The sequence below is a fragment of the Pituophis catenifer genome, unplaced genomic scaffold (genome assembly GCF_029215685.1).
Source record: "Pituophis catenifer annectens isolate HBS135680 unplaced genomic scaffold, rPitCat1.0.hap2 SCAF_3, whole genome shotgun sequence".
NCBI classification, from domain to species: domain Eukaryota; kingdom Metazoa; phylum Chordata; class Lepidosauria; order Squamata; family Colubridae; genus Pituophis; species Pituophis catenifer.
Window position 1 is genome coordinate 211749376 of NW_027256883.1, and position 25279 is coordinate 211774654.

At 47.5% G+C, this 25279-nt stretch overlaps 1 protein-coding gene across 1 annotated transcript in view; it reads left to right on the forward strand.

The window, feature by feature from the left end:
* HELZ2 (helicase with zinc finger 2) overlaps nt 1–25279 on the forward strand; it is a 65390-nt gene that overhangs the window by 33291 nt on the left and 6820 nt on the right. The window contains exons 9-16 of the mRNA XM_070941835.1: nt 251–3752; nt 4541–4626; nt 10086–10220; nt 18209–18388; nt 20449–20593; nt 21333–21449; nt 23559–23754; nt 24777–24911. Of these exons, the coding sequence (XP_070797936.1) occupies nt 251–3752; nt 4541–4626; nt 10086–10220; nt 18209–18388; nt 20449–20593; nt 21333–21449; nt 23559–23754; nt 24777–24911 (4496 nt within the window). The remainder of the gene's footprint in view (nt 1–250; nt 3753–4540; nt 4627–10085; nt 10221–18208; nt 18389–20448; nt 20594–21332; nt 21450–23558; nt 23755–24776; nt 24912–25279) is intronic.

The window sequence follows — 25279 nt, forward strand, 5'->3', positions numbered from 1 at the left end:
TATTTTTTATTTATTTATTTATGATCACATGACTCTGGGACACTGCAACCATCATAAATATGAGCAGGTTGCTAAGCTTCTGAATTTTTATCACATGACCCTAGGGATGCTGCAATGGTCATAAGTGTGAAAAACGGTCATAAGTCACATTTTTCAGTACCAAATGGTCACTAAATGAATCGTTGTAAGTCAAGGATAGCCTGTATTTCATGATATTGACAAACAGATCCATCTTCTATTTTTTCTATAGGGCGAGAATTCCGTGTCATCATTATCAACACGGTGCATACCTGCAACAGCCTGGCCTATGTCAGTTCCTCTAACTTGGAGTATTTCAACAACGCACGGGTGTTGAATACCATCATAACAAGGGCTCAGTCGCAGGTCATCGTAGTCGGAGACGCCGTTGCTCTGTGTTCTCATGGCCAGTGCAGCAAGATCTGGAAAAGTTTCATCAAGAAGTGCATTGAGAAGAAATCTGTCACTCCTGAAACCCTGACCTTGGAGGAGATAAAGCAGGCGATGTCCGATTTGGCCAGCTGGAACAGAGGAAGCCCTGAATCCGAGGAAGAAGGTAGCGATACAGACTCCTGGGTCTCTGACACGGAAAGCTTAAACCTTGATGATCCAATATTGCAGGAACTCTTGGATGAAAGCAAAAAGTTGATGGTGTTGGTCACCGAAGAAGGCCTGCTGAAGGTGAAATCGGACGTCTCAGTCCCTGAAAGGAGAAGTCAAGAGTACATCAACTATCCCTTGCAAATGATGCAGAAGTATTTGCAGATGCAGCCCCAGCGATACAAACGCTGTGAATTCATCCAAGAACGGTTCGATCAAGCTTCTGCCTTCACTCTGGATGAGGCTTCTTCAATGACCATCCAGATCAAGGGTCGAGTCAACTGTGGCATGGCCTTCACTGGAGACCAAGTCTTGGTGGAGATCCTGACGCCCAACACTACTCTTGAGGGCAACCCTCATGGGAAAGTGGTGGGCATCTTAAAAAAGGTGGAACGGGATCTCAACTTCATCTGCAGAGTGGACGAGTTTGATCTCCGGGTCATGATCCCCATTGACCAGTCTGTCACAAAAATCTTTGTCCCTCCATTGAAAGATGATACTGATTCTATTCCCATCCGCAGAATTGACCCGGCAGGAACTATCAAGTTGAAGAGCCGGAAAAAAATAACACCAGAAAACCGGAAGACATGCCTTTTCGTAGTACAAATCATGAAATGGGAAGAAGGTTATTACTACCCTCTGGGAATTGTTACGGAGGTCCTTCCCTTGGCTTCCTCACTAGATGATGGGCTTCGTATTCTGGATTTGGAATATAGTTTGTCCAATGGATATCCTGCCTCGGTGACCAGCCAAATGGCCAAATTAATCTCTGGTCACCCTTCTCTGATGAGAGCAGGGAGGAAAGACTGTCGGTCTTACTTTACTTTCACGATTGACCCCTTCGGTTCTAAAGACCTAGACGATGCCATCAGTGTCAAAGATATTGGTGACAAATACGAGATTGGGATCCACATTGCTGACATGGCCTCTGTGATCCCCAAAGATTGTCCTTTGGATACAGAAGCCAAGAACCGAGGGTTAACTTATTATGCTCCTGAGAAGCCCATACATATGTTCCCACCGCAGCTCAGTCAGAGCCTCTGCAGTCTCCTTCCTCACAAGGAACGTTTGGTGATTTCCCTCTTTGTCGTAATGGATAAGGCCACGGATCAGATGGAAACAATTTCCTTTCGCATGTCCATAATCTGCTCTGATCGGCAGATGACATATGAGGAAGCTGAAGGGATCATTAAGAACTACTACAAAATAGAGGCACCGTCACGTAATTTTGACACCTTAGAAGATTGTGTTGCAATGGCGTATCATTTCTCCCGTGTCCACCGGAAGTCCAGGCTTCACGAAGACTGCCATTATGACCAGTTGGATGAAGAAATTCCTTTAGGTCAGCGATGTTCTCACCAGATGATTGAGGAGTTTATGATCCTTTTCAACAGTTCTGTGGGAGATCTGCTCACAAACCAAACTCCTACCAGAAATTTAACCCCTCTTCGTTGTCAGATGGAGCCCAATCCTCATCAAATCTCCCAAATGAGGGATAAATACAGAGATGTCATTCCTCTGTCCACCCACCTCTCCCATCATCTAGGAGCTCCGACTGGTGATGCCCCCATGAGGACCATTCATCCATTTGTTCTCTTGACTTCCTCGTGGGACCACCTCAAGTCAGCGGCCAATGACCGCGACTTCCCCAAGATGCTTGACCTCATCACCACAGATGACATCCATCCCAAACTTGCGCCCATCAATTTAGAATTTCGGAAGCTCCTGAACCGTTCTTATTTTATGCGTTCCAATTCCTGTCCTCAGGCCAAGCTGGGCCACTACTCTTTGCACGTGGACTCGTACACCTGGGCTACTTCTCCAATTCGGCGCTACATAGATGTTGTTGTTCAGCGGCACATTGTCTCTCTCATTTCGAAGAAGCCCATACAATACTCTCAAGCAGAGATTGAATTCCTTTGCCACGATTTCAACCGGAAGAACAGCAGGGCCAACTCGTACAAGCGAAAAGTCCGATCTTTGGAACTGGCCACCCAGCTGAAATGTCAGGTTCAAAAGAAGTTTGCTTTCATTGCCAATGTTGAAGAGAAGGCCAAGAATTTCAAACTCTTGTTTCCTCTCAACAAGGAGACCTTTCAAGATAGTCTCAGCATCAGTTATAGAGCCCTTCAGTTGGTGTGTCAACCAAATTTCATCGAGGAGCAGAACAGTATGAAGTTGAGGTGGAAGAGAAGAATGTACTCCTTGGTAACCAAAAAGGAGAATGAAGCGCGGCGGTCAATGATTGGAGGGAACATTTTTCGCTTTGATGGAGATGTGTGGCATGAAATCCTTGCAGCTGTCAAAAATGAAGACTATGAGAAATTAATCCACCTCCTTGAGGAGAGTTGCACCTTGGAGTCCAAACCTGTGGGGTCAGTGGGGAGGAGTAAGTGCTTACACTACAAAGAACTGTCCGTGGAACTTAAAGTTGGAGATGTGCTGAATTTCCAACTGACCACTGATGTCCAACGAGGCTTCCTGGTGCCGTTTGTGCAACTGTGGACAGTAGCCCCTGGCTTTGAGGTGTGCTTGGAACACACTGAGCGACCCATCGATTGCTTCTCCAAGTACGCTTCCCAAGCCCCGAAGGACATTTATAAAAATGCCTCTGATTACCGCAAAGTGTGGCTGCCTCTTTGTGACATAGAAGCAACTTTGGGCGCGTTGGCTGAAAACGGCTCGATTGTCCTGCAAGACGTCCCGATCATTTGGAAGAAGAAGCGGACCCCACAAGGTAAGCCCTGTGGGACCATCAATCTCACCAAGAAGTTCCTCAAAGAATGTGGCCTCGAAGTGGATTTTGGCGCCTGCTACATGTGCATTCGCCTTTCGGGCCTCCGCAGACATGGGATCCAGGACAAGGAGGAAGACCTCAGCCAGAACTTCCAGCAACTCAGTTTGACCAAGGAAGCAACCAAGACTCAGGATTTCATGATTGATCCCGATACGTACACTTGGGTGGCGCACGGATGTACAGATATGTTCGATGAGAATGAGAAACCTGATCAGCGTGGTGAAGTGATGGTGAATTTCTACATCCATTTTATGTCCATGGAGAAGATTCCCTTTGAAGTCAGACAGGAAAGTTCAAGGTTCACTGTAGAGCTGATTCCGAAGCCACTGCCTGATGTGTAAGTTTGCTGATAGAAGAGAATATTTGTCGTTCAGGTTTGAACTGTGGGGTGCTTGGTGCTTTTTGAGCTTGGTAGTTTTCTTACCCTAGTAGGTAGCACCATCAGTGCTAAAGGGAGTGGGGTTTGCTGTCTTTATACACAGGGCAGGCTGAAAAGGCAAGCCATGTAAACAGAGCAAATCCCACTCCTTTCCAGCCCTGATGATGTTACCTAGTTGGATCATGAAACATCTGCAAGAAAACAATCAACTAAAAGACCCCACAGTTGTCCTCCTCCTGCTCCCATCCCCCTCCTCCTGCTCCTTTCCGCAAACTCCTCTCCCTTTTACGCTGATGTTATTACCTAGCTTGGTAGTGAAAAGTCTGCAAGAAAAGAAGAAAGCTTAGAGGGCACAGTCCTCTTCCTCTACCTCCTCCTCTACCTTCTGCCACCTTTGCCTTCACAAACCCCCACCCCCTTCTAGTTCTGATGATGTTACCTAGTTTGGTAATGAAACGTCTGCAGGAAACCAAGCAAACTCAATTGCACCAAGGACCCCACAGTGTAAGTCTGCATTGCACCAAAGCATTTGGGTTCTGTTTTTGTCCTTTCTCTTTTTCTGACTTATTTTTTCCATAACATATCCCAGCAAAAGGATGGTTTGACTAATCATGAATACGTCAACCTAAAACAAATACGGACAATTCACAGCAAGAATGTTTGAAAACCTTGCTGAAGTTTTTTTTTTCTTATCTGTTTGGTGTTTCTTTCTTCTTTGCTTACTTATCTTTTCTTTTTCTTCACAGCCGGAAAGAAAAAGCAGTTTGGAGCCTGGAGCATGCCTCGGGACTTGCTCAGAGGATAGCACTGGGTCAACCTATTCCAGTCCAAAGTAAGTACCGGGTAGTCTTCAACTTAAAACCACAATTGAGCCCCAAATGTCTGTTGTTAAAAGCAAGGCAGTTTTTAAAAATCAGTTTGGCCTCATTTTGTGCGCTTTATTTTTGACACTGTTGCTAAGTAAATTACTGCAGTTGTTAAATGAACCATTCAGTCGTTAAGTGATTTTTGCTTCCATTGATTTTGCTTATCGGAAGCCAGCTGAGAAGTTTACAAATGAGGATTACATGAGCCCGGGACAGTAGGACAGTCTTAAGTACATGGCAGTTGCCAAGCGTCCAAATGTTGATCACATGACTGTGTCGATGCTGCAACAGTTATAAGTGTGAAAAACAGTCATCAGTCCCTTTTTTCAGTGCCACTGTAACTTCGAATGGTCACTAAATGAATGGTTGTAAGTTGAGGACTGTCTGTAGAACAAACTTGCATAGCCTAGCAGTGAAAATAGTACAGGTAGGGCTGATTAGCAACCATTTGAAGTTATGATTGACCTCTCTCTCTCCCAGATATTTACCACCCAGTTCTGATGCCACTCCTTCCTCCTGGTGGTCACATTACCAAATGTTGGGCTGTCAGCAACTGGCCCTCATGATCACCTGGGGGTAGGACAAGAAGCAATGGGTGGAAAATAATCAAGGAGAGAAGCAACCTAGAACTAAGGAGAAATTTCCTGACTGTTAGAACAATGAATCAGTGGAACGATTTGCCACCAGAAGTTGTAAATGCTGCAACACTGGAAGTTTTTAAGAAGAGATTGGATAACCATTTGTCTGAAGTGGTGCCTAAGCAGAGGGTTGGACTAGAAGACCTCCAAGGTCCCTTCCAACTCTGTTAATCTATTCTGTTCTATTCTATTCTATTCTATTCTATTCTATTCTATTCTATTCTATTCTATTCTATTCTATTCTATCCTATCCTATCCTATCCTATCCTATCCTATCCTATCCTATCATTTTCAACATCTTGTAGTCATGCAACTTTGATTTACTGTTTTTGCAGAAAGCTGCTGTTACTTGTTGTTTTTGGGGAAAAAAAAAAACCAACCCAAAGCAAATAAAGAGTTTGCTTAGCAACTTAAGTGTTTACTTAATGACCACAGTGATTCATTTACTGATTGTTTCAGCAAGGGTTGTAAAATTGAGCCTGATCATGTGAGGATCTGCTTTATGACCATCCCAACCTACGACCATAATGATTAGGCTCCATTAGGGTCGTACCAGGGACGTAGTGGCTCAGTGGCTAAGATGCTGAGTTTGTCGATCAAAAGGTCGGCAGTTCAGCGGTTCGAATCCCTAGTGCCACGTAACGGGGTGAGCTCCCGTTACTTGTCCCAGCTTCTGCCAACCTTGCAGTTCAAAAGCACGTAAAAAATGCAAGTATAAAAAATAGGGACCACCTTTGGTAGGAAAGTAACAGTGTTCCGTGCGCTTTTAGCGTTTAGTCATGCTGACCACATGATCATGGAGACGTCTTTGGACAGCGCTGGCTCTTCGGCTTTGAAACAGAGATGAGCAGTGTGAAATTGTGTATTCTTCTCCCACAAGCTGTTCTTTTTTTAAAAAAAATATGATTCCTAGTTGACCAGTAAAAACTCAAATACAGGTAGTTCTTGTCTTATGACCACAATTGAGCCCAAAATGTATGTTGATAAGTGAGAAGTTCGTTAAGTGAGTTTTGTCCCATTTTACAATTTTCTTTGCCTCATTTGTTAAGTGAATCATGGCAGTTGTTAAATTAGTAACACGGTTGTTATGTGAATCTGGCTTCCCCATTGACTTTGCTTGTCAAAAGGTCGCAAAAGGGGTTCACGTGACCCTGGCACAAGCATCCAAATGTAAATCACCATGGAGATGCTGCAACGGTCATCAGCGTGAAAAATGATCATAAGTCATTTTTTCAGTGCTGTTGTAACTTTGAATGGTCACTAAACGAACTGTTGTAAGTCAAGGACTACCTGTATTGGTCTGTTGCTGCTTTAATGGGATCAGGGCAGTTTGTCAGTAGCATCTTCTAGAACAAAGTGATAAGACAACTCTTTGGTCCTGTTCAGTATTTTTCCCATCAGGCTTTGGAGGCTCATTAACAATTGTAGATAAATAAGGTCACTACCTGGAGACAGCAGAACAGAAGTGAAGGAGCTGGAGGATATCACAAAACACGAACACCTGCAAATAGAAATAGAAGAATTGTGGCAAAAGAAAGCAAAGATAGGACCAATAGAAATAGGCACCTTGGGTTCAATCCCAAAACAGCCGGAGCACCACTGGAACATCATCGGCATTGAGAAAATCCACATCAGTCAATTGCAATAGGCAGCTTTGCTCGGAACAGCTGACATCCTCTAGCACCATCATGCAGTCACATCTGCCTATTCCAGGTCCTTGGGAAGGACTTGATAGGCGGACAAAAAGTGGCTAACACTGATGATGTTACCTAGTTGAATAATGAAACGTCTGAAAGGAAACAAGCAAGCTCAAGAGAGCACCAAGGACCCCACAGTCTTTTCCTCCTCCTCCTCACACCCCACTCCCTTCTAGCACTGATGATGTTACCTAGTTTAGGTAATGAAATGTCTGAAAGAAAACAATTAAACTCAGAGAGCACCAAGAACATTCTTCTTCTTCTTCTTCTTCTTCTTCTTCTTCTTCTTCTTCTTCTTCTTCTTCTTCTTCTTCTTCTTCTTCTTCTTCTTCTTCTTCTTCTTCTTCTTCTTCTTCTTCTTCTTCTTCTTCTTCTTCTTCTTCTTCTTCTTCTTCTCCTCCTCCTCCTCCTCCTCCTCCTCCCTCCCTCCCTCCCTCCCTCCCTCCTCTCTGCAAACCCCACTCCCTTCTAGCACTGATGATGTTACCTAGTTGGGTAATGAAATGTCTGAAAGAAAACAATCCAGCTCAGACAGCATCAAGGACCGCATAGTCCTCCTCCTCCTCTTCCTTCTCCCTCTACCCTTCTCTATCTCCTTCTCTCTCCAAACCCCTCTCTCTTCTAGCACTGATGATGTTACCTAGTTGGGTCATGAAACGTCTGCTAGGAAACAAACCAGCTCAGGGAGTACCAAGGACCCCTCAATTCAACCCTGAGCTTCCAATATTCTCCTTTATTAGACAAAAAGGCTAAACCCAGGATAAACATCTGGCTGACTATGTGACGAATGAACAATAATATAATATCTTAAATGTACGTTACCGGCAATATATGAAAAGCTGGTATTGTATTTAATGCCCAGGAAATCTATAGAATGTGTGACTTTTTATGCAAAGTGTGAAATGTCTGTGTTATTTTAATATGCTATTATACTTTCCCTAGACATTGTATATAATACCTAGACTGTCGAGAATTGAGCAGCAGGTGTCCAAATGGAGTCAGAGACGCTGATACTAAAACATGTAGTTTTATATAAATTAATATATTTTACAACTATATATATACACAGTAAACTAGCTAGTCAGGCACATGACTACGTCATGAGGTAAATGACACAGGTGGCACACAGAAGAAAAAGGCGGGAAAAAGGGAACCTCCCCCTCCACACCCACAGCATCCAATCACAGCACAGATTGCCTCACACAGGAGCCCGCCCTCGCCAATCAATCAATTATAACTTTGTGTTCTGGCTCATTAAACAACCCCACTGCTTCAGCTATTAAATTTAAATATCTTAAGATAGACATCATGCAGAATGGCAAGAACTGTTTCAACAAAGTACAAAAAGAGCCATGAAAAGGGTTAGGGGTTGGGATAAGGTTCGAGATTAGGTTAGGGTTAAGGTTAAAGGGAGGGTTAGGGTTAGGGTTAGAATGAGGGTTAGGGTTTAGAGTTAGGGTTAGGGTTAGAATGAGGATTAGGGTTAGAGGGAGGGTTAGGGTTAGGAATTAAAACGAGGGTTAGTGGTTAGAGTTAGGGTTAAGATTAGAGTGAGGGTTAAGGGTTAGAGTGAGTAGGGTTAGAGTGAGGGTTAGGGTTAGAGTTAGGTTTAGGGTTAGAATTAGGGTTAAGTTAGAGCCTAGAGTTCGGTTGAGGGTTAGGTCTTAGAGTTAGGTTTAGGGTTAGAATGAGGATTAGGATTAGAGTTAAGATAAGAGTGAAGGTTAGGGTTAGTGGTTAGGGTTAGTGTTAGAGTGAGGGGTAGGGTTAGAGTTAAGATAAGAGTGAAGGTTAGGATTAGTGGTTAGAGTTAGGGTTAAGATTAGAATAAGGGTTAAGAGTTAGTGTGAATAGGGTTAGAGTGAGGGTTAGGATTAGAGTTAGGTTTAGGGTTAGAATTAGAGTTAGGTTAGGGGTTAGAGTGAGTAGGGTTAGAGTTTAGGGTTTAGGGTTAGAATTAGGGTTAGGGTTAGAGTTAAGATAAGAGTGAAGGTTAGGGTTAGTGGTTAGTGTTAGAGTGAGGGGTAGGGGTTAGGGTTAAGATAAGAGTGAAGGTTAGGATTAGAGTGAGGGTTAAGGGTTAGAGTGAGTAGGATTAGAGTGAGGGTTAGGGTTAGAGTTAGGTTTAGGGTTAGAATTAGGGTTAAGTTAGAGCCTAGAGTTCGGTTGAGGGTTAAGTCTTAGAGTTAGGTTTAGGGTTAGAATGAGGATTAGGATTAGAGTTAAGATAAGAGTGAAGGTTAGGGTTAGTGGTTAGGGTTAGGGGTTAGAGTGAGGGTTAGGGTTAGAGTTAAGATAAGAGTGAAGGTTAGGATTAGTGGTTAGAGTTAGGGTTAAGATTAGAATAAGGGTTAAGAGTTAGTGTGAATAGGGTTAGAGTGAGGGTTAGGATTAGAGTTAGGTTTAGGGTTAGAATTAGAGTTAGGTTAGGGGTTAGAGTGAGTAGGGTTAGAGTTTAGGGTTTAGGGTTAGAATTAGGGTTAGGGTTAGAGTTAAGATAAGAGGGAAGGTTAGGGTTAGTGGTTAGTGTTTGAGTGAGGGGTAGGGGTTAGGGTTAGGGGTTACAGTGAGTAGGGTTAGAGTGAGGGTTAGGGTTAGGGTTAGAATTAGGGTTAGGGGTTAGAGTGAGGGTTAGAGTTAGGGTTAAGATAAGAGTGAAGGTTAGGGTTAGGTTTAGGGTTAGAGTGAGGGTTGGGTTGCCGTTACCCCTAACCCAATCCTTCATTGAAAAGATTTATCTGAAAATGAAAGATGAAATGCAAAATAAAGTACAGGGCTTTCTTATTAAAGCAAACGAGAAAAAAACATCAGTATTGACCTACTTGTTGCAACAAAGAAGGCTAGAATGGCATTTTAGCAGTATTTATACTTTGCTGGTTTGCCTCTTGGCATTGCATAGAATGCCTAGGAAATGTGCGAAATATTAAGCCTTTCATATTTTGGCATCCCATTTTTGGCATTCTATAGGTTTCGAAGGCTTCTTATAAAATGCCGTATTTCACACACTGCTGGTAACATATATACCACCTGATCCTCAGTGAATAATGAGTTTGCTACATTGTATCTTTTAATTGGTTTTTCTACTTGCAGGGGCAAGACCTTCCAATATTTTGAGCAGATGGAATTTTGACATTCCGGGCATTAGCCGTAGACTCAATCCAAGTCAACAGTGGGCCATCCAGGAGGCACTGAAAAAGTCCTTCACTCTAATCCAAGGGCCGCCAGGTGAGGGATCAACCTCCTTTTTATGATTCTGTAATACCCTTTATTTGGGGGAAAGTCGGGGGGATTGGATGGAGTTAGCATTTACTGGCCGGCTGCCCTTCCTGATGCCTACATGGAGTTCACAGCAGATGTCTTTCCTTTGCATCCTGATAGAGAAACATCTGCTGCTATCTAGGATTGAACTCTCAACCTTCCGAATGGGAGGCAAGTGATTTCACCACTAGGCCAGCATAGCTAAATGTCTATGGAGATTCTTCATCATCTAGCTGGTGGTTGTCCCCAAAGTGCTTTTTCAAAAGGCAACTGGACTTTCTTGGGATTTTTCCTTGAAGATTGGTTTGGAAGAGGGGTCAAAGAGGCCATTGTGTTGAAATTGAACAACCCTCTCTCAACAGAAGATACAACACCACCTTTCTCCTGTCTACAACATGGTCCTTTCAGCAGTTCCAAGAAGGTTCCACACCCATTTGCACAATTCAGGTGATTCTGAGGGCACAGCTAAACTTTGAAGTGGCCTCAGTGGCTCTCAGAAAGAATGTTAATGACCAGATGACTGCAAGGAATATAAATCCCTCCATCCTCCACCATTCATCCAGAACTGAAGAAGCTTCGGGGATGAGACGTGAAACCTCTTCAAGGAAAGCCCAGTTGTCTTTTGAAAAAGCACCTTGGGGATTAATTTAAGCATTTCTTAACTATAACTAGATGCTCAAACATTTCTTAAATTTTTACAATTGATTATGGGTCATCAAATCCTTGTCGCCGCATAATGACCACATGGACTTATTTCCTATATGACAATTTATCCCCAACTTGGTCCTTCAGATATTCAAAGAACAACTTCACCACCTCAGTAACCGACTCCATCCACCTTGCTGTTGAGTTGTCTTCTTCTTCTTCCCTTCTATCTTTATCAGGATTAGGGATGTTGACTCTTAATGTCCACATACTTAGGTTTTCTTCAGCAGGATCCACCCCCAAGTCCACCCATTGGTTCTTCAAGTCTCCCAATGGTGTGTCCTTCACACCCTTACTGATTTCATTGCCCTTGCTTCTGGCCGTCCTCTTCTTCTCTTCCCTTCCACCTTTCCCAGCATGATGGACCTTTCAAAGGAACTCTGACCTCAAGTTGATTGATTGATTTTGGCCCATAAAGTCACTGTTGACAGACATAAGTTTTCTCCAGAAGGACCTGCCCCCAACCTGGTCTTCCAATGATGCCCTCATCTCCACTGGAACCAAGTCCATCCACCTTGCTCCTATCACCTTCTTTTCCTGTGCGCTGCTCCCACTATCCAGGAATGGGTTAATGCTTCAGCCTTTGGCAAACAACTGAGTGTTAAAAAATACTAAAAATAAGGACTTCCCCTTTCCCCTCTGCCTAGCCACACCCCCACTCCCATGATTCCCCAGTCTTCGCTCAGTTGCTTGGCAAACGCTGACGTGTTCCTTGGGAGCTCCTGCTTTTTTTAAAGGTATTTGTCTCCTGGTTTTCTTTATTTCTCTCTCTCATCCCCTACCTCAGGGGCGCATAGGACTTTACTTTATTTTTGATTATTTCCTTTCCCCGGTGTTATTTTGTTTTCTGCCTTCCTTGCTCTTTTTTTCTATCGCCGCTTCAGCGGCAGCGCTGATCAGCTGGGCGCCGGACTCGGAAAGCCGAGCCGCCCACGCAGCGCTTCTCCTTCGATCACTGCAGCCGGCGCCACTTTCAAAGTGCTCGAAGCCCCAGCAGCTGCCGCGTGGGGCGAGGAGGAGAGCGATCGGCTAGGATCCAAGCCGATCGCTCCGGAAAGCGCTGATCAGCTGGGCGTCGGGCTCGGAAAGCCGAGCCGCCCACGCAACGCTCCTCCCTTGATCGCTGCAGCCGGCGCCACTTTCAAAAGCGCTCGAAGCCCCGGCAGCGGCCACGTGGGGCGAGGAGGAGAGCGATCGGCTAGGATCCAAGCCGATCGCTCCGGAAAGCAGCGTGCAGCCGTGGTTCGCCCGGCTAGCCCTGCCAGCCGCCGCTAGGCTACAGAAACCTCCCACGGGGCAGCGAAGGATCAAATTCAAGCGGCATTAGGGCACGGCAGCTGGCTGGACCCTCGGGCCTCCAGCATAAGTCCGTCGCCTTCAACAGGCACCCGCCCCACACCACGTGGCGCCCGCCATTTTGAAGACCACGCGGGCCGCCATCTTGGGGCTTAAATTCTACATCACCCCTTAGAGGCTCAGCCCAGCCTTCCTCAAGTGCGGTGCCTGTTGTTATAAGAGTTAGCTGGTGAGACCTTCGGGCTCTCAGCTGCACTTATCTCACCTTGCGGGGCAGAGTGATCAAAGCTTCCTACAGTCATCATGGCTGACTCCCCCTTCTCATCAGACCCGGACCTGGAATTGAGCCCACCCCGCAAGGGGGCAAAATCATCCAAAAAGAGCGCCCGAAAGAGATCTGATGCGCCCAGCCACAGGTCCAAATCGGGGACGGGGCTGACCTTCCAAGACAAGGACGCTCAAAGACGCCATCAGGCGCTCGAGAGGCAGTGCGCCAAGGCCCAAAAGACGCTGGCTATGTCACCTGGCAGGGGGCCAGGACCAGAAAGCACTGCTCCGCCCACGCCTAGGGAGTCAGACTCAGCGATGGCCACCTGGACTGACTTGATGCAGACCCCGGCGACCCCAGTCCTTTCAGAGAAGGGGCCTCAGAGGGACGGAACTCCCGCCCCGGCCCGGAATGAGGCAACACCTTTCTCACCTGCAGCCTCATCACGCAGCCCGGCACCGGGCGCTGAAACACAGGGGGCCCCGCCACCACAAATGGATTTTCAAGCCATGTTCTCCACAGCCCTCTCATCCTTCTTAGCCGCCAGCTGGCAACAGGCGATGCCACCAGCACAGGCCCAGGGGTCTCATCCTCATCGAGTCCAGAACAAGACACCTGGGCCCCTAGCACGGGAGTCCTCGTCTGAGGATTCAGATCAAGCAGAGGGCGCCCCAGAGGACATCGAGTTCTCGGAGGACGAAGGCCTAAACCCAGACACTCCCGCTTTCACTGGGCTCTTCCGGCCAGCACTGTTTAGATCGCTCCTGCACAAGGCTCGACTCACAACTAACCTGGGGGTGCCAGGGGACGTGAACCCAGCCCCACCTCCTGCAGTGGGGCCCCACGATGCCCTCTTCAAGCCATCCAAACAGGAAAAGGACAGCATTCCCTGTCCACAGCTGTTCTCTGAAGTTATCCAAAACGCCTGGGGGCAACCAGCTTCTCAAACTACACCAAGCAGCCTGGACAAGAAGCTCTACTGCTCAGCCCCGGAGCTAGAGGATCTGCTACTTCTCCCGACAGTGGACCAACCGGTCGCAGCACTCTCATCCCCATCGCCAGTTTCCACTGAGGCACTGGACGGGCTCAAAGCGGAGGAGAAGAGGACGGAGTGGTCTTTTCGTAAAACACACCAGGCGGTAGCCTGGGCGATCAAAACAGCCACAGCCACCTCCTTCTTCAATAGAGCGGCCCTCATTTGGCTACGCCAGATGCAAGAAAAGCTCCCTCCAGAAGACACCAGGCTGCAACAAGATATCAACAAGATCATTGCGGCCACCGAGTACGCCTCTGATGCCTCCCTGAACTCGGCAAAGTTCGCCTCAAGGGCCCTAGCCTCCACCGTCACGACTAGGAGGCTGTTCTGGCTCAGGCCCTGGAAAGCGGACCTTAAAGCTAAATGGAAGCTGGCCTCAGCTCCCTACAAGGCACCAAATCTTTTTGGAGCAGCTCTAGATCCTGTCCTCGTGGAAGACAAGGACAAGAGGAAGGTACTGCCGTCGGCCTACCGCCACCAAGAGCGGAGGTACTCCCCGTATCCAGCCCAACAGCCCTTTCGGCCTGGCCCAGGACCCAGGGGGTCCTTCCCACACCGCTCCAATTATATGGGAGGCGACAGACCACATGACAGACAGCAGTTCCGAGACCGGGGCAGGAACCAACATTCCAGAAGACCTTTCCGGGGGGCAGGCTTCAAACCCGCCAGAAGGGGGAAGTGACTCCAAGACCGAGGGGCCCATAGGGGGAAGGCTACATCTCTTTCACCGCCAATGGGCCCGGTCAACATCGGACTCGTGGGTAAGGCGCACCATCTCATTGGGATTATCAATAGAATTTGCAGGGCTGCCGCCTCAGCGCTTCGTGTGGTGCCCGGCCCCACAGTCCTCCGAGCTACAAGCTCTAATGTCCCAAGAATTAAAGCATCTGCGAGAGATCAGAGCCATAGAGTCAGTACCACCAGCCCACCAGGGCTCCGGGTTCTATTCAAGCCTATTCTTAGTCCCCAAGAACTCGGGAGGATGGAGGGCCATTCTGAACCTAAAGAAGTTGAACCTGTCGGTGCACTATCACAGGTTCAAAATGCACTCGCTACAGTCTATTCTAATGGGGGTGAGACGGGGGGACCTCCTCCAGTCAGTCGACCTTCGAGAAGCCTACCTCCACGTCCCTATCCACCCGGACCACAGACAGTACCTGAGGTTCGAATACGGAGGCCAACACTTTCAGTACCGTGCCATGCCCTTCGGGCTATCGTCGGCTCCCCGCACTTTCACCAAGCTAGTGGCGGTGGTGGCAGCCAGGCTTCGAACCATCCCGGTCCGAATTCTCTGTTACTTGGACGACATCCTGATACTCTCATCGTCTCACGACCAAGCGGCCAGGGACTCGCACCTAGTCCTCGAAGCTTTTCGAAACCACGGTTTCACAATCAACCTCGAGAAGAGTCACCTTCAACCGTCCACACGGATTCTCCACCTAGGCACAGTGATAGACTCCGCCAGGGGCCAGGTCTTCTTATCCCCGGACAGGGTCCAGAGTCTCCAGCAACTGACCCTTCAGATTCTGTCAGGAAGGAGGGCCTCTCTTCTGCAACTATCATGCCTACTGGGAAAGATGGTCTCCTGCTTCGGCATCGTGCCGTGGGCACGCAAACATTCGAGGGCCCTCCAGTGGTTTCTCCTCCCGTTCCAACGTTCGGGGAGGTCCAACTCCAAACACAAGGTTCAACTCCCCACCAGGGTGCGTCTCTCCCTCAGATGGTGGACTTCCACCGCACTCCTCAAGGGGTCAGAGTTCCTAGACCCGGACAGATTGATCCTCACCACAGATGCGAGCCTGCGGGGGTGGGGAGCACACCTGCACAACGGGGTGGCACAGGGCCAGTGGTCCAGAGCCGAGCAGCACAGCAGCATCAACCTGCTGGAACTCCGGGTGATCAGATTAGCACTACGCCACTTCCAGGCCACGCTGCAGGGCCGGCACGTGCTGGTCCTGACGGACAACATCTCGGCCAAGGCGCACGTAAACAAAGAGGGAGGCACGAGATCCCGCTCCCTGATGCTGGAATCAGAGGCCCTATTCGAGTGGGCAGAGAAACACCTGCTATCGATCAAAGCAGACCACATCTCGGGGTCGGCCAATCTAAGAGCAGACTGGCTCAGTCGAACAACAATAGACCAGGCAGAGTGGCAACTCCACCCTCGCCTCTTCAGCAAGCTAACCTCCAAATTCGGGAAACCAGGGGTGGACCTATTTGCGTCTCCAACCAACGCCCAACTCCCTCGTTTCGTGTCTCGGTACCCGACACCACAAGCAGAGGACCACGACGCCCTCCATTGCAAATGGCCGACGGGACTTCTGTATGCCTTCCCTCCGGTCCCGTTGATCCCTCGCCTGATTCGAAAGTTACTGGCAGAGAAGGCCGATCTACTCCTGGTGGCTCCAAACTGGCCTCGAAGGCCGTGGTTCGCAGACCTGGTGGCCCTGTCGGTGGAGCAACCATGGGTGATTCCACCCCATCAGATTGTACTATGCCAAGGCGAGGTCAACCACCCAGAGCCTCAGTGGCTCCAATTAGCCGTCTGGCACTTGAGCGGGTCATCCTAAAGAAGGACAATCTACCTGACAGCGTAGTCAGCACTATTCAGGCGGCCAGACGCCCGTCAACAACTCGTATCTACGAGGCCTCCTGGAGGGCCTTCTGCAGCTGGAGTGCCGTACACCATGTGGATCCCACCAGGGCCACGATTCAAGACATTCTATTGTTCCTACAGTCAGGGTTAGACAAGGGGCTGGCCCCAGCGACCCTAAGGCGTCAGACCGCAGCCCTATCGACGGTCGTCTCCTGCGCTCCATACCGGACTTTATCACATCACCCGCGTATCAGGGAGTTCCTGCACGGGGCAACAAACTTGCACCCACCAACGGTACACCGTTACCCATCTTGGGATCTATCTCTAGTACTACAGGCCCTGACAGGCCCTCCCTTCGAACCACTAGACTTAGCCACCCTCAAGCACCTAACTCTCAAGGTGACCTTCCTCCTAGCAATCACCTCAGCAAGGCGAGTATCAGAATTAGCAGCACTGTCCGTGCGTAAAGACCTCTGCATTTTCAAATCCTCTTCGGTGGTCCTCCGGCTGGACCCGACCTTCATCCCAAAAGTGAACTCCTGGTTCCACCGAGCCCAGGAACTTATTCTGCCGGACTTCTGCCCGTCACCAAAGGACCACAGGGAGAAGCGCTGGCACACCCTTGATGTCCGGCGAGCGATCCAGACGTACATACGCAGAACGGCAACCTTCCGTCGCACAGAAGCCCTCCTGGTCTCTTTCAACCCAGCGTCCATGGGCCAGAAGATTTCAGCTCCCACGGTTAGCAGATGGATCAGAGCTTGCATCGAGCTATCTTATGACCTGAACTCCAAGCCTCTACCGGCCAACATTCTTCCACACTCAACTAGGAGCGCGGCCACCTCGGCAGCCTGGGCCACTCAGGCCTCTGTTGCCGACATCTGCAGAGCAGCAACCTGGTCCTCCGTGTCGTCTTTTATCCGGCACTACAAGATCGACACCTACAATTCAGCCGAGGCGGCATTCGGTCGCGGGTGCTCCAGCGGGTCGCGACTGGAATGGACCCAGCGGGCAGTCAGCCCCCCACCCTGGAGATTTAAGCTTGGGTATATCCCATTCCTGGATAGTGGGAGCAGCGCACAGGAAAATGGACGTTGTCTTACCTGAACGTCCCTTTTCTGGGCGCTGCGTACACTATCCAGTCCCGCCCGTACATTTGGGCTTCCTGCCCGGTGGGAATTTTCCCCGTTTTCTCAGTTTGAACATGTTGAATATTGTTGTTAATAAAGTTATGGTTATTAATTCATCTTGGTCGTGTCACTGGTAGTCCTTTTCGCCACACCTTCGCTCAGACTGGGGAATCATGGGAGTGGGGGTGTGGCTAGGCAGAGGGGAAAGGGGAAGTCCTTATTTTTAGTATTTTTTAACACTCAGTTGTTTGCCAAAGGCTGAAGCATTAACCCATTCCTGGATAGTGTACGCAGCGCCCAGAAAAGGGACGTTCAGGTAAGACAACGTCCATTCTCCTTCCTTCCATTTTTTCCAACATTATGGACTTCTCAGAGAAACCTGGTCTTCACACTGATTGACTGATTATGTACCATCAAATCAGCAACCACACAGATAGATTTTCTTTCCCCAACCTGGTCCTTCAGGTCTTCCAATGATGTGTCCATCACCACTGTAACTGAGTCCATCCCTCTTGCTGCTGGTCATTCTCTTCTCTTCTCTTCTCTTCTCTTCTCTTCTCTTCTCTTCTCTTCTCTTCTCTTCTCTTCTCTTCTCTTCTCTTCTCTTCTCTTCTCTTCTCTCCTCTCCTCTCCTCTCCTCTCCTCTCCTCTCCTCTCCTCTCCTCTCCTCTCCTCTCCTCTCCTCTCCTCTCCTCTCCTCTCCTCTCCTCTTCCCTTCCCTTCCCTTCCCTTCCCTTCCCTTCCCTTCCCTTCCCTTCCCTTCCCTTCCCCAGCATTAGAGCTTCTGTAGAGAACTGGCTATGTTTATTTGACCCTACGTCAATAAAATAGTGTTCTAATCATCCTGTGGAATAAAACTCTTGATCTGATCTACCTTGTAAGGCTGACAGTGCCCTCCTTGATTTTGTTTCTGTATTTGTTCAGGCACTGGGAAAACCGTGGTTGGTGCTCACATCGTGTACTGGTTTCACCAGCTCAATCTGGAAAAGAATGGAAACGCAACTCAAACTGGGGTGATGCCTCCACAGCCACCCCCGGATGAAGCCTCCAAAGACTACATTCTGTACTGTGGACCTTCTCACAAGTCGGTTGACGTTGTTGCTGGTAATCCATTTTCTCCATTGAAAAAAAATATTATTGCTTTGGGCAGAATATAATCAGAATATGTCCTTCCCCACACCACCAGAGGCCCTCTGAAGGCTGGAAACGGCCTGTTTGCCGACTTCCGGTGGGACTGGAAGGCCCATTTTTCGCTTTCCCCAGGCTCCAGAGCCTTTCTAGGAGTCTGGGGAGGGCGAAAACAGCCTCCCCCACCCTCCCAGAGGCTCTCTTGAGGCCAGAAATGGCCCATTTGCTGACTAGTGGGCCCAGATGGCCCGAAAATCAGCTGGCGTGTCGAAGCTGAGCTCTCGTGCCCACCGATATGGCTTTGTGTGCCACCTGTGGCACACGTGCCATAGATTTGCCATCACGGTCCTATAGTGAGGTGCCAAAATTGGACAATTCATTTAGACACTCTTAGGACATAAAAGATAGAATAGGTGTCAGAGTTCCAAGTAGCATACCCGTAGCAAACAAAACCCTGAGGCAGGTAGAGTCTCAAAGAATAAGTTTATTTGATATGTCATATTGGCACAGGCTGGTGAAAACCGGCTCATGGTTTTCACCTAATTAAAAGTTTAAAAAAAATCACTTTCTCAAAACAATCAGTCCAGGGGTGGGTTCTAAATTTTTTTACTACCGGTTCTGTGGATGTGGCTTATTTTGTGGGCATGGCTTGGTGGTGGTGGTGGTAATGTGACTGGGTGGGCGTGGCCAACTTTTTTAAAAAAAAAACTTTTAAAAGCATTTTTTCTACAATCTTAAGAGGTTGCAGAAAAAAATGCTTTTAAAAGCCTCTGATGATCAGGCAACTCAGCTGGGATCGCCAGAGGCTTTTAAAGGCATTTTTTTTTCTACAACTTCTTCGGCTGAAGAGGCTGTAGAAAAAATGCTTTTAAAAGCCTCTGACGATCCCAGCTAAGCCGCGCGATCATCAGAGGCTTTTTTTTTTACTTTTAAAAGCATTTTTTCAGCCAAAGAGGTAGAGAAAATGCTTTTAAAAGTAAAAAAAAAAAAAAAAAGAAGAAGTCCCTGATGAGGTGGACGGGGTAAGCGACCGGCGACCGGGGTGGCGACCGGTTTGGGGGCATGGCCAGCCAGTGTTATTACCGGTTCTCCGAACTACTACTAATTTTTACTACCGGTTCTTGCGAACCGGGAGCAACCCACCACTGAATCAATCACATGGTCCAAACAGGATACTGTCCAGTTGCTAGGTGACTTCAGTCCCCTCCTTGCAAGCACCTGCAGGAATTTCCTTGGTTCCCACGAGAAAGCATTTTGTTTTGGCTACAACACCCCAACTATCTCTATTCTCCCCTCCCTGTCCCTCTTTTTCACTGTGTCAGCGCTGAAGTTTCAAAATGGCCTCAGTCAGGCCAGCTTCAGGGTTGACAGTAGAGCTGGAAGGTACCTTGGAGGCCTTCTAGTGCAACCTCCTGCTCATGGCAGGAGATCCTCTAAGATTCTGGAAAAATGGCTGTCCAGTCTCTTCATGAAAACCTCCAGTGATGAAGCACCCACAATACCTAGAAGCATCTTAAAATACAGGTAGTCCTTAGGGCCACAATTGAGCCCAATATTTCTGTTGCTAAGCAAGACAGTTGTTCAGTAAGTTTTGCCTCATTTTACGACCTTTCTTGCCACAGTTGTTAAGTGAATCGCTGCAGTTGTTAAGTTAGTAATACAATTGTTAAGTGAATCTGGCTTCCTCATTGACTTTGCTGGTCAGAAAGTCACAACGTGAGCCTGAGACACTGATTGTCATAAATATGAACCAGTTGATAAGCATCCTAATGTTGATCACATGATCATGGGGATGCTGCAACAGTTGTAAGTGTGAAAACGGTCATACGTTACTTTTTTCAGTGCCATTATAACTTCAAACGGTCACTAAATGAGTGTTGTAAGTTGAGGACAGCCTTTAAATAAATAAATGATAAATAAAAAAGCTATCCATCATTGTTTCATGATTCTTTCCAGCTAGCCAAGGAGGCTGCAACTTGCAAGATTTAGATTTGGGAAATTATTCTCAAGCCAACAATGTTGGTTTCTTTTTTCAGAAATGCTCATGGGGATGCCTGGTTCCTTGAGGCCTCTGAGGGTCTACGGAGATATGATTGAGTCAATGGATTTTCCTTATCCTGGCAGCAACCTCCAGTTTTCTCGAAAAGCTCAGCGGAATACAAAATCGAAACCAGAGATCAGGTTTGAGTTTAGGGCTGAGCTTGTCTTGCAAAATGGGGTTCAGTTGGTGTTGCTGATACTAGATTGGCTCACTTTAAGGCCTGTATCTTGTAAAGGAGTGTCCAACTTTAAGACCTGTGGACTTCAACTCCCAGAATTCCCCAGCCAGCCACTGTCCATTCATATATGTGTATCTGTTTGTGCTTGTCCATTGGTCCTTCCTTCCTTCCTTCCTTCCTTCCTTCCTTCCTTCCTTCCTTCCTTCCTTCCTTCCTTCCTCACTCCCTCCCTTCTTTCCTGTCTCTGCTTCCTTCCTTCCCCTCTCTTCTTCCTTCCTCCCTCTCCCTCTCTTCCTTCCTTTTCCCCTCCCTTCCTTAGATCTGCTGTTTTTGTTTGACTCAATTTCCTCTAATTAAACAAATAAACAAACAAAGGCAATTAAAATTTTAAAAAGCACACCAACAAAACAGTCCTCAGAAAAGCAACCTGGCCTTCAGGCCCCTCATTCCCAGCCTTAGCTAAAAGAGGGCCCGATTCATGAATGGCTTTGAAGAAAAAGTCTGGGGTTCTACACCAGATTTTCATAACCTTGGCAACCTTTTTTTAAGACGATAGCTAGCCAAGTTTATGGGAGATGAAGTCCATACATCTGAAAGTTGCCCAAAATTGTGAAATATTCTCCTAAGGGGTGTATCTCCTAATATTCATGCATGGGTGTAAATATTTTGGCATCTTGCTTAAACTAATCCTTTGTGCGCAGGAGTATCACTTTGCACTATCGGATCCGGGAAAGGAGCAATCCTCATGCGTCAAAGATCCTCTGGTTTGATGAAAGAGTGAAACGTGGAGAAGAGATCACAGAAGATGAAGTCGAGGGGTGAGGGCAATCAGATGGAGGGGGCTGCCGAGCCTGATATGGAGATATCTCAATTATTTATTTTTTTTTGAATTTGTATACCGCCCTTCTCCCTGAGGACTCAGGGCGGTGAACAGCCAAGTAAAAATTTTGCCATGAGTTTCCTGAGCAACCTAGGACAGTGATGGCTAACTTTTTCCGGAGCGAGTACCCAAAGTGCCCGCGTGCGAATGCATGTGCGCGTGCCCAAACCCCCCCAAAATGCAATACGCACTTGGGCCCCGTGCATGTGCCCCGCCCCCACGTGTTCACGTATGGCCCCTTGCATGCGCCTCCCCGCACATGCACGCGTGGCCCCCCCACATGCCCTCCCACATGCGTGTGCAGCCTCCCCCCACACACCCTGCTTCCCCACATGCGTGGCCCCCTTGCACACACTCCCGCCCCGCGCATGCACGGCAGAGACCCGAAGACCAGCTGGCTGGTGCGAGGCGCATGCGCATGTGCGGTGGAGCTGAACTGGGACGATGGTTTGCGTATTATAGGTTCGCCATCACGGACCTAGGAGAGCCAGCCTGTTTATTAGTTAAGATGCAGGCCTAGAAACAGGGAGTTCTAGTCCCATTTTGAGCATGAAAGCTGGTTGGGCCAATTACCAGGAAATGTAAGTTCTAGTCCCACCTTTTGCATGAAAGCCAGCTGAGTGACTTTGCGCCAGTCACCAGGAGACTTATGTGTTCTAGTCCCACCTTAGGCATGAAAGCTGGCCGGTGACTTTGGATTACTAGTAGACGTTGAGTTCTAATCCCACCCTGGGTATGAAAGCCACTTGGGCCAAGCACCACGAGACTCTGAGTTCCAGATTCACCTTAAGCCTGAAAGATAATTGAGTGATTTTGGATCAATCATCAGGAGGTAGGGAGTTCTAGTCCCATCTCCAGCATGAAAGCTGACTGGGTGACTTTAGGCCAATCATCAGGAGCACAGGAGTTCTAGCCTCATTTTAGGCATGAAAGCTGTCTGGGTATCTTAGGAGGAAGGAGTGTTAGGTATGTCTGCCATGTTGAGTTATTTATAAAAATAATTAAGGCTGTGTGTGTATGTATCTGAGTGGCTCAGTTTGGGTGCAGTACAGGAATCTTGGTTTCTCTCTGTGTGACTAAGACAGGGAAACCTAGTTTCTAATTCTTCCCCCAAAGGAACTCCCTGTGGGACTTGGGCTGAGTCCCCTCCCCTTCTCAGCCCATCCTACCTTGCAAGATTGTTGTTAGAAGCAAAACAGGATACAAGAACCTCACATAGGACCTTCTGACTGAAAGGGTTATACATTTAATGCCTCGACATATGACCACAATTGAGCCCAAAATTTGCATTGCTAAGTAAGGCATTTGTTAAGCCCCATTTTATGACTTTTTTTGCCATAGCTAAGCAAATCAGTTGTTAAGTGAATCATACAGATGTTAAGTGAATCTGTTTTCCTAGCAAGGTTGCAAATGACAATCCCCTTACATGTTGCAGCATCTCAGCTGCACATGATCACCCTTTGCAGCCTTCTCAGCTGACTTCCGACAACCAAAGTCAATGGGTGTAATCGAATTCGCTTAACAACTGTGGTGATTCACTTAACAACCATGGGAAATAAAGTCATAAAATTACATGTGACTCATATAATTGCCTTTCTGGTCACAATTACAAATAAAGAATAACAGAGTTGGAAGGGACCTCGGAAGTCTTCTAGTCCAAACCCCTGCTTCGGCAGGAAAAATTTCAGACAAATGGCTGTCCAGTCTCTTCTTAAAAACTTCCAGTGTTGGAGCATTCACAACTTCTGGAAGCAAGTCATTCCACTGGTTAATTGTTCTGTCAGTTACAACAATTGTGGTTGTACAATTTAGTTCGAGGACTACCTATCCCTAAAGACAAAGAAAGCACAGCACATAACTCTTCTTCCCCAGGCTTTTCTTAGCCTTGCCTTGAACAATGGGGAAGAGTAGATTAAATTCCCCTTTCTCAGAGTCTCACTTTAATTTTAAATCAAGTTCCTAGCCCCCTGGGAAGCTGGTTGGAAGTGTGCGGGAAAACCACTGAGAGCCACTTAAAAAATAAGGGATTTCTTTTGTGGGCTGACAGGTACAAGCGGCTGTTGAACAAGGCACGAGGATATGAACTGAGACGCCACAATGTCATTCTTTGCACATGTTCTGCCTCTTCGTCCAACTTCCTCGCGGAGCATGTCCACGTCAAGCAGCTTCTGATCGACGAGTGTGCCATGTGCACCGAGCCCGAAACGCTCATCCCGTTGGTGAAATACAAGAAGCTCGAGAAGGTGAGCTAATGGGGTTGGCCTCCAAAGTACAGGCCATCCTCGGCTTACGACCGCAATTGAGCCCAACATTTCCATCGCTAAGTGAGACCAGTGGTTCAGTGAGTTTTGCCCCATTTTACAGCCTTTCTTGCCACCGTTGTTAAGTGAATCACTGCAGCTGTTAAGTTAGTAAGTTCTTAAGTGATTCTGGCTTCCCCATTGACTTTGCTTGTCAGAAGGTCACAAAAGGGGATCAGATGAGCCCGGGATACTGAAACCGTCATAAATGTGAACCAGTTGCCAGGTGTAAAAATTTTGATCACATGACCGTGGGGATGCTGCAAAAATTTTTTGTTGCTAAGCAACAAAGTCAGTTTTGCTCCATTTTACAACCTTTTTGCATTAATGGTTAAGCAAATACCTGCAGTTGTTAAGTGAATCAAGCAGTTGTTAAGTGAATCATGCAGTTGTTAAGTGAATCTGGCTTCCCTCATTGACTTTGCTTGTCAGAAGCCAGCTGGGAAGGTCGCAAATGGCCATAAATACATGCCAGTTGTCAAGGCCCCAATTCAGTGAGTTTTGCCCCATTTTACAGCCGTTCTTGCCATAGTTGTTAAGGGAATCACTGCAGCTGTTAAAGTCAGTAACACGGTTGTTAAGTGAATCTTGACTTCCCCATTGACTTTGCTTGCTAGAAGGTTGCAAAAAGTGATCACATGATCCCTTGACATTCCAACCATTATAAAAATGAGCCAATGTCTGACTTAATCCCGTGACCATGAGGATGCTGTAATGGTCGTTAATTGTGGAAAATGGTGATAAGCCACTTTTTTCAGTGCTGTTGTAACTTTGAAAGGTCACCTACTGTTCCTGGTTTTTGCCCCTTGTTGAAAGCCAGCTGGATGCCTTTGGGCACAGCTGGCTGGGGGATTCTGGGAGCTGAAATCCTCAAATCTTAAAGTTGCCAAGGTTGGACACCCTTGCTTGTAAGGGATTAGGAAGAGGAGGGTGGTTGATTCTGAGAACTTCTGGTCTCCTTGCAGGTTGTCTTGTTAGGAGACCATAAGCAGCTGAGACCTGTGGTCCACAGTGACTTCTGCAAGAAACTCGGGATGGAGAGGTCTCTCTTTGAGCGCTACCACAAAAAGGCTTGGATGCTCAACATCCAGTATCGCATGGTAAGAATTTCTCTTCCAGGAAGTACAACATAATGCTGTCCTAGAAACCAGGAGACAGTGAATTCTAGTCCCACCTTAGGCACTAAAGCCCACTGTGTGACTTTATTCTAATCACTAGGAGACAGTGAGTTGTAGTCCCACCTTAGGCACTAAAGCCCACTGTGTGACTATTCTAATCACTAGGAGACAGTGAGTTCTAGTCCCACCTTAGGCACTAAAGCCCACTGTGTGACTTTATTCTAATCACTAGGAGACGGTGAGTTCTAGTCCCACCTTAGGCACTAAAGCCCACTGTGTGACTTTATTCTAATCACTAGGAGACAGTGAGTTCTAGTCCCACCTTAGGCACTAAAGCCCACTGTGTGACT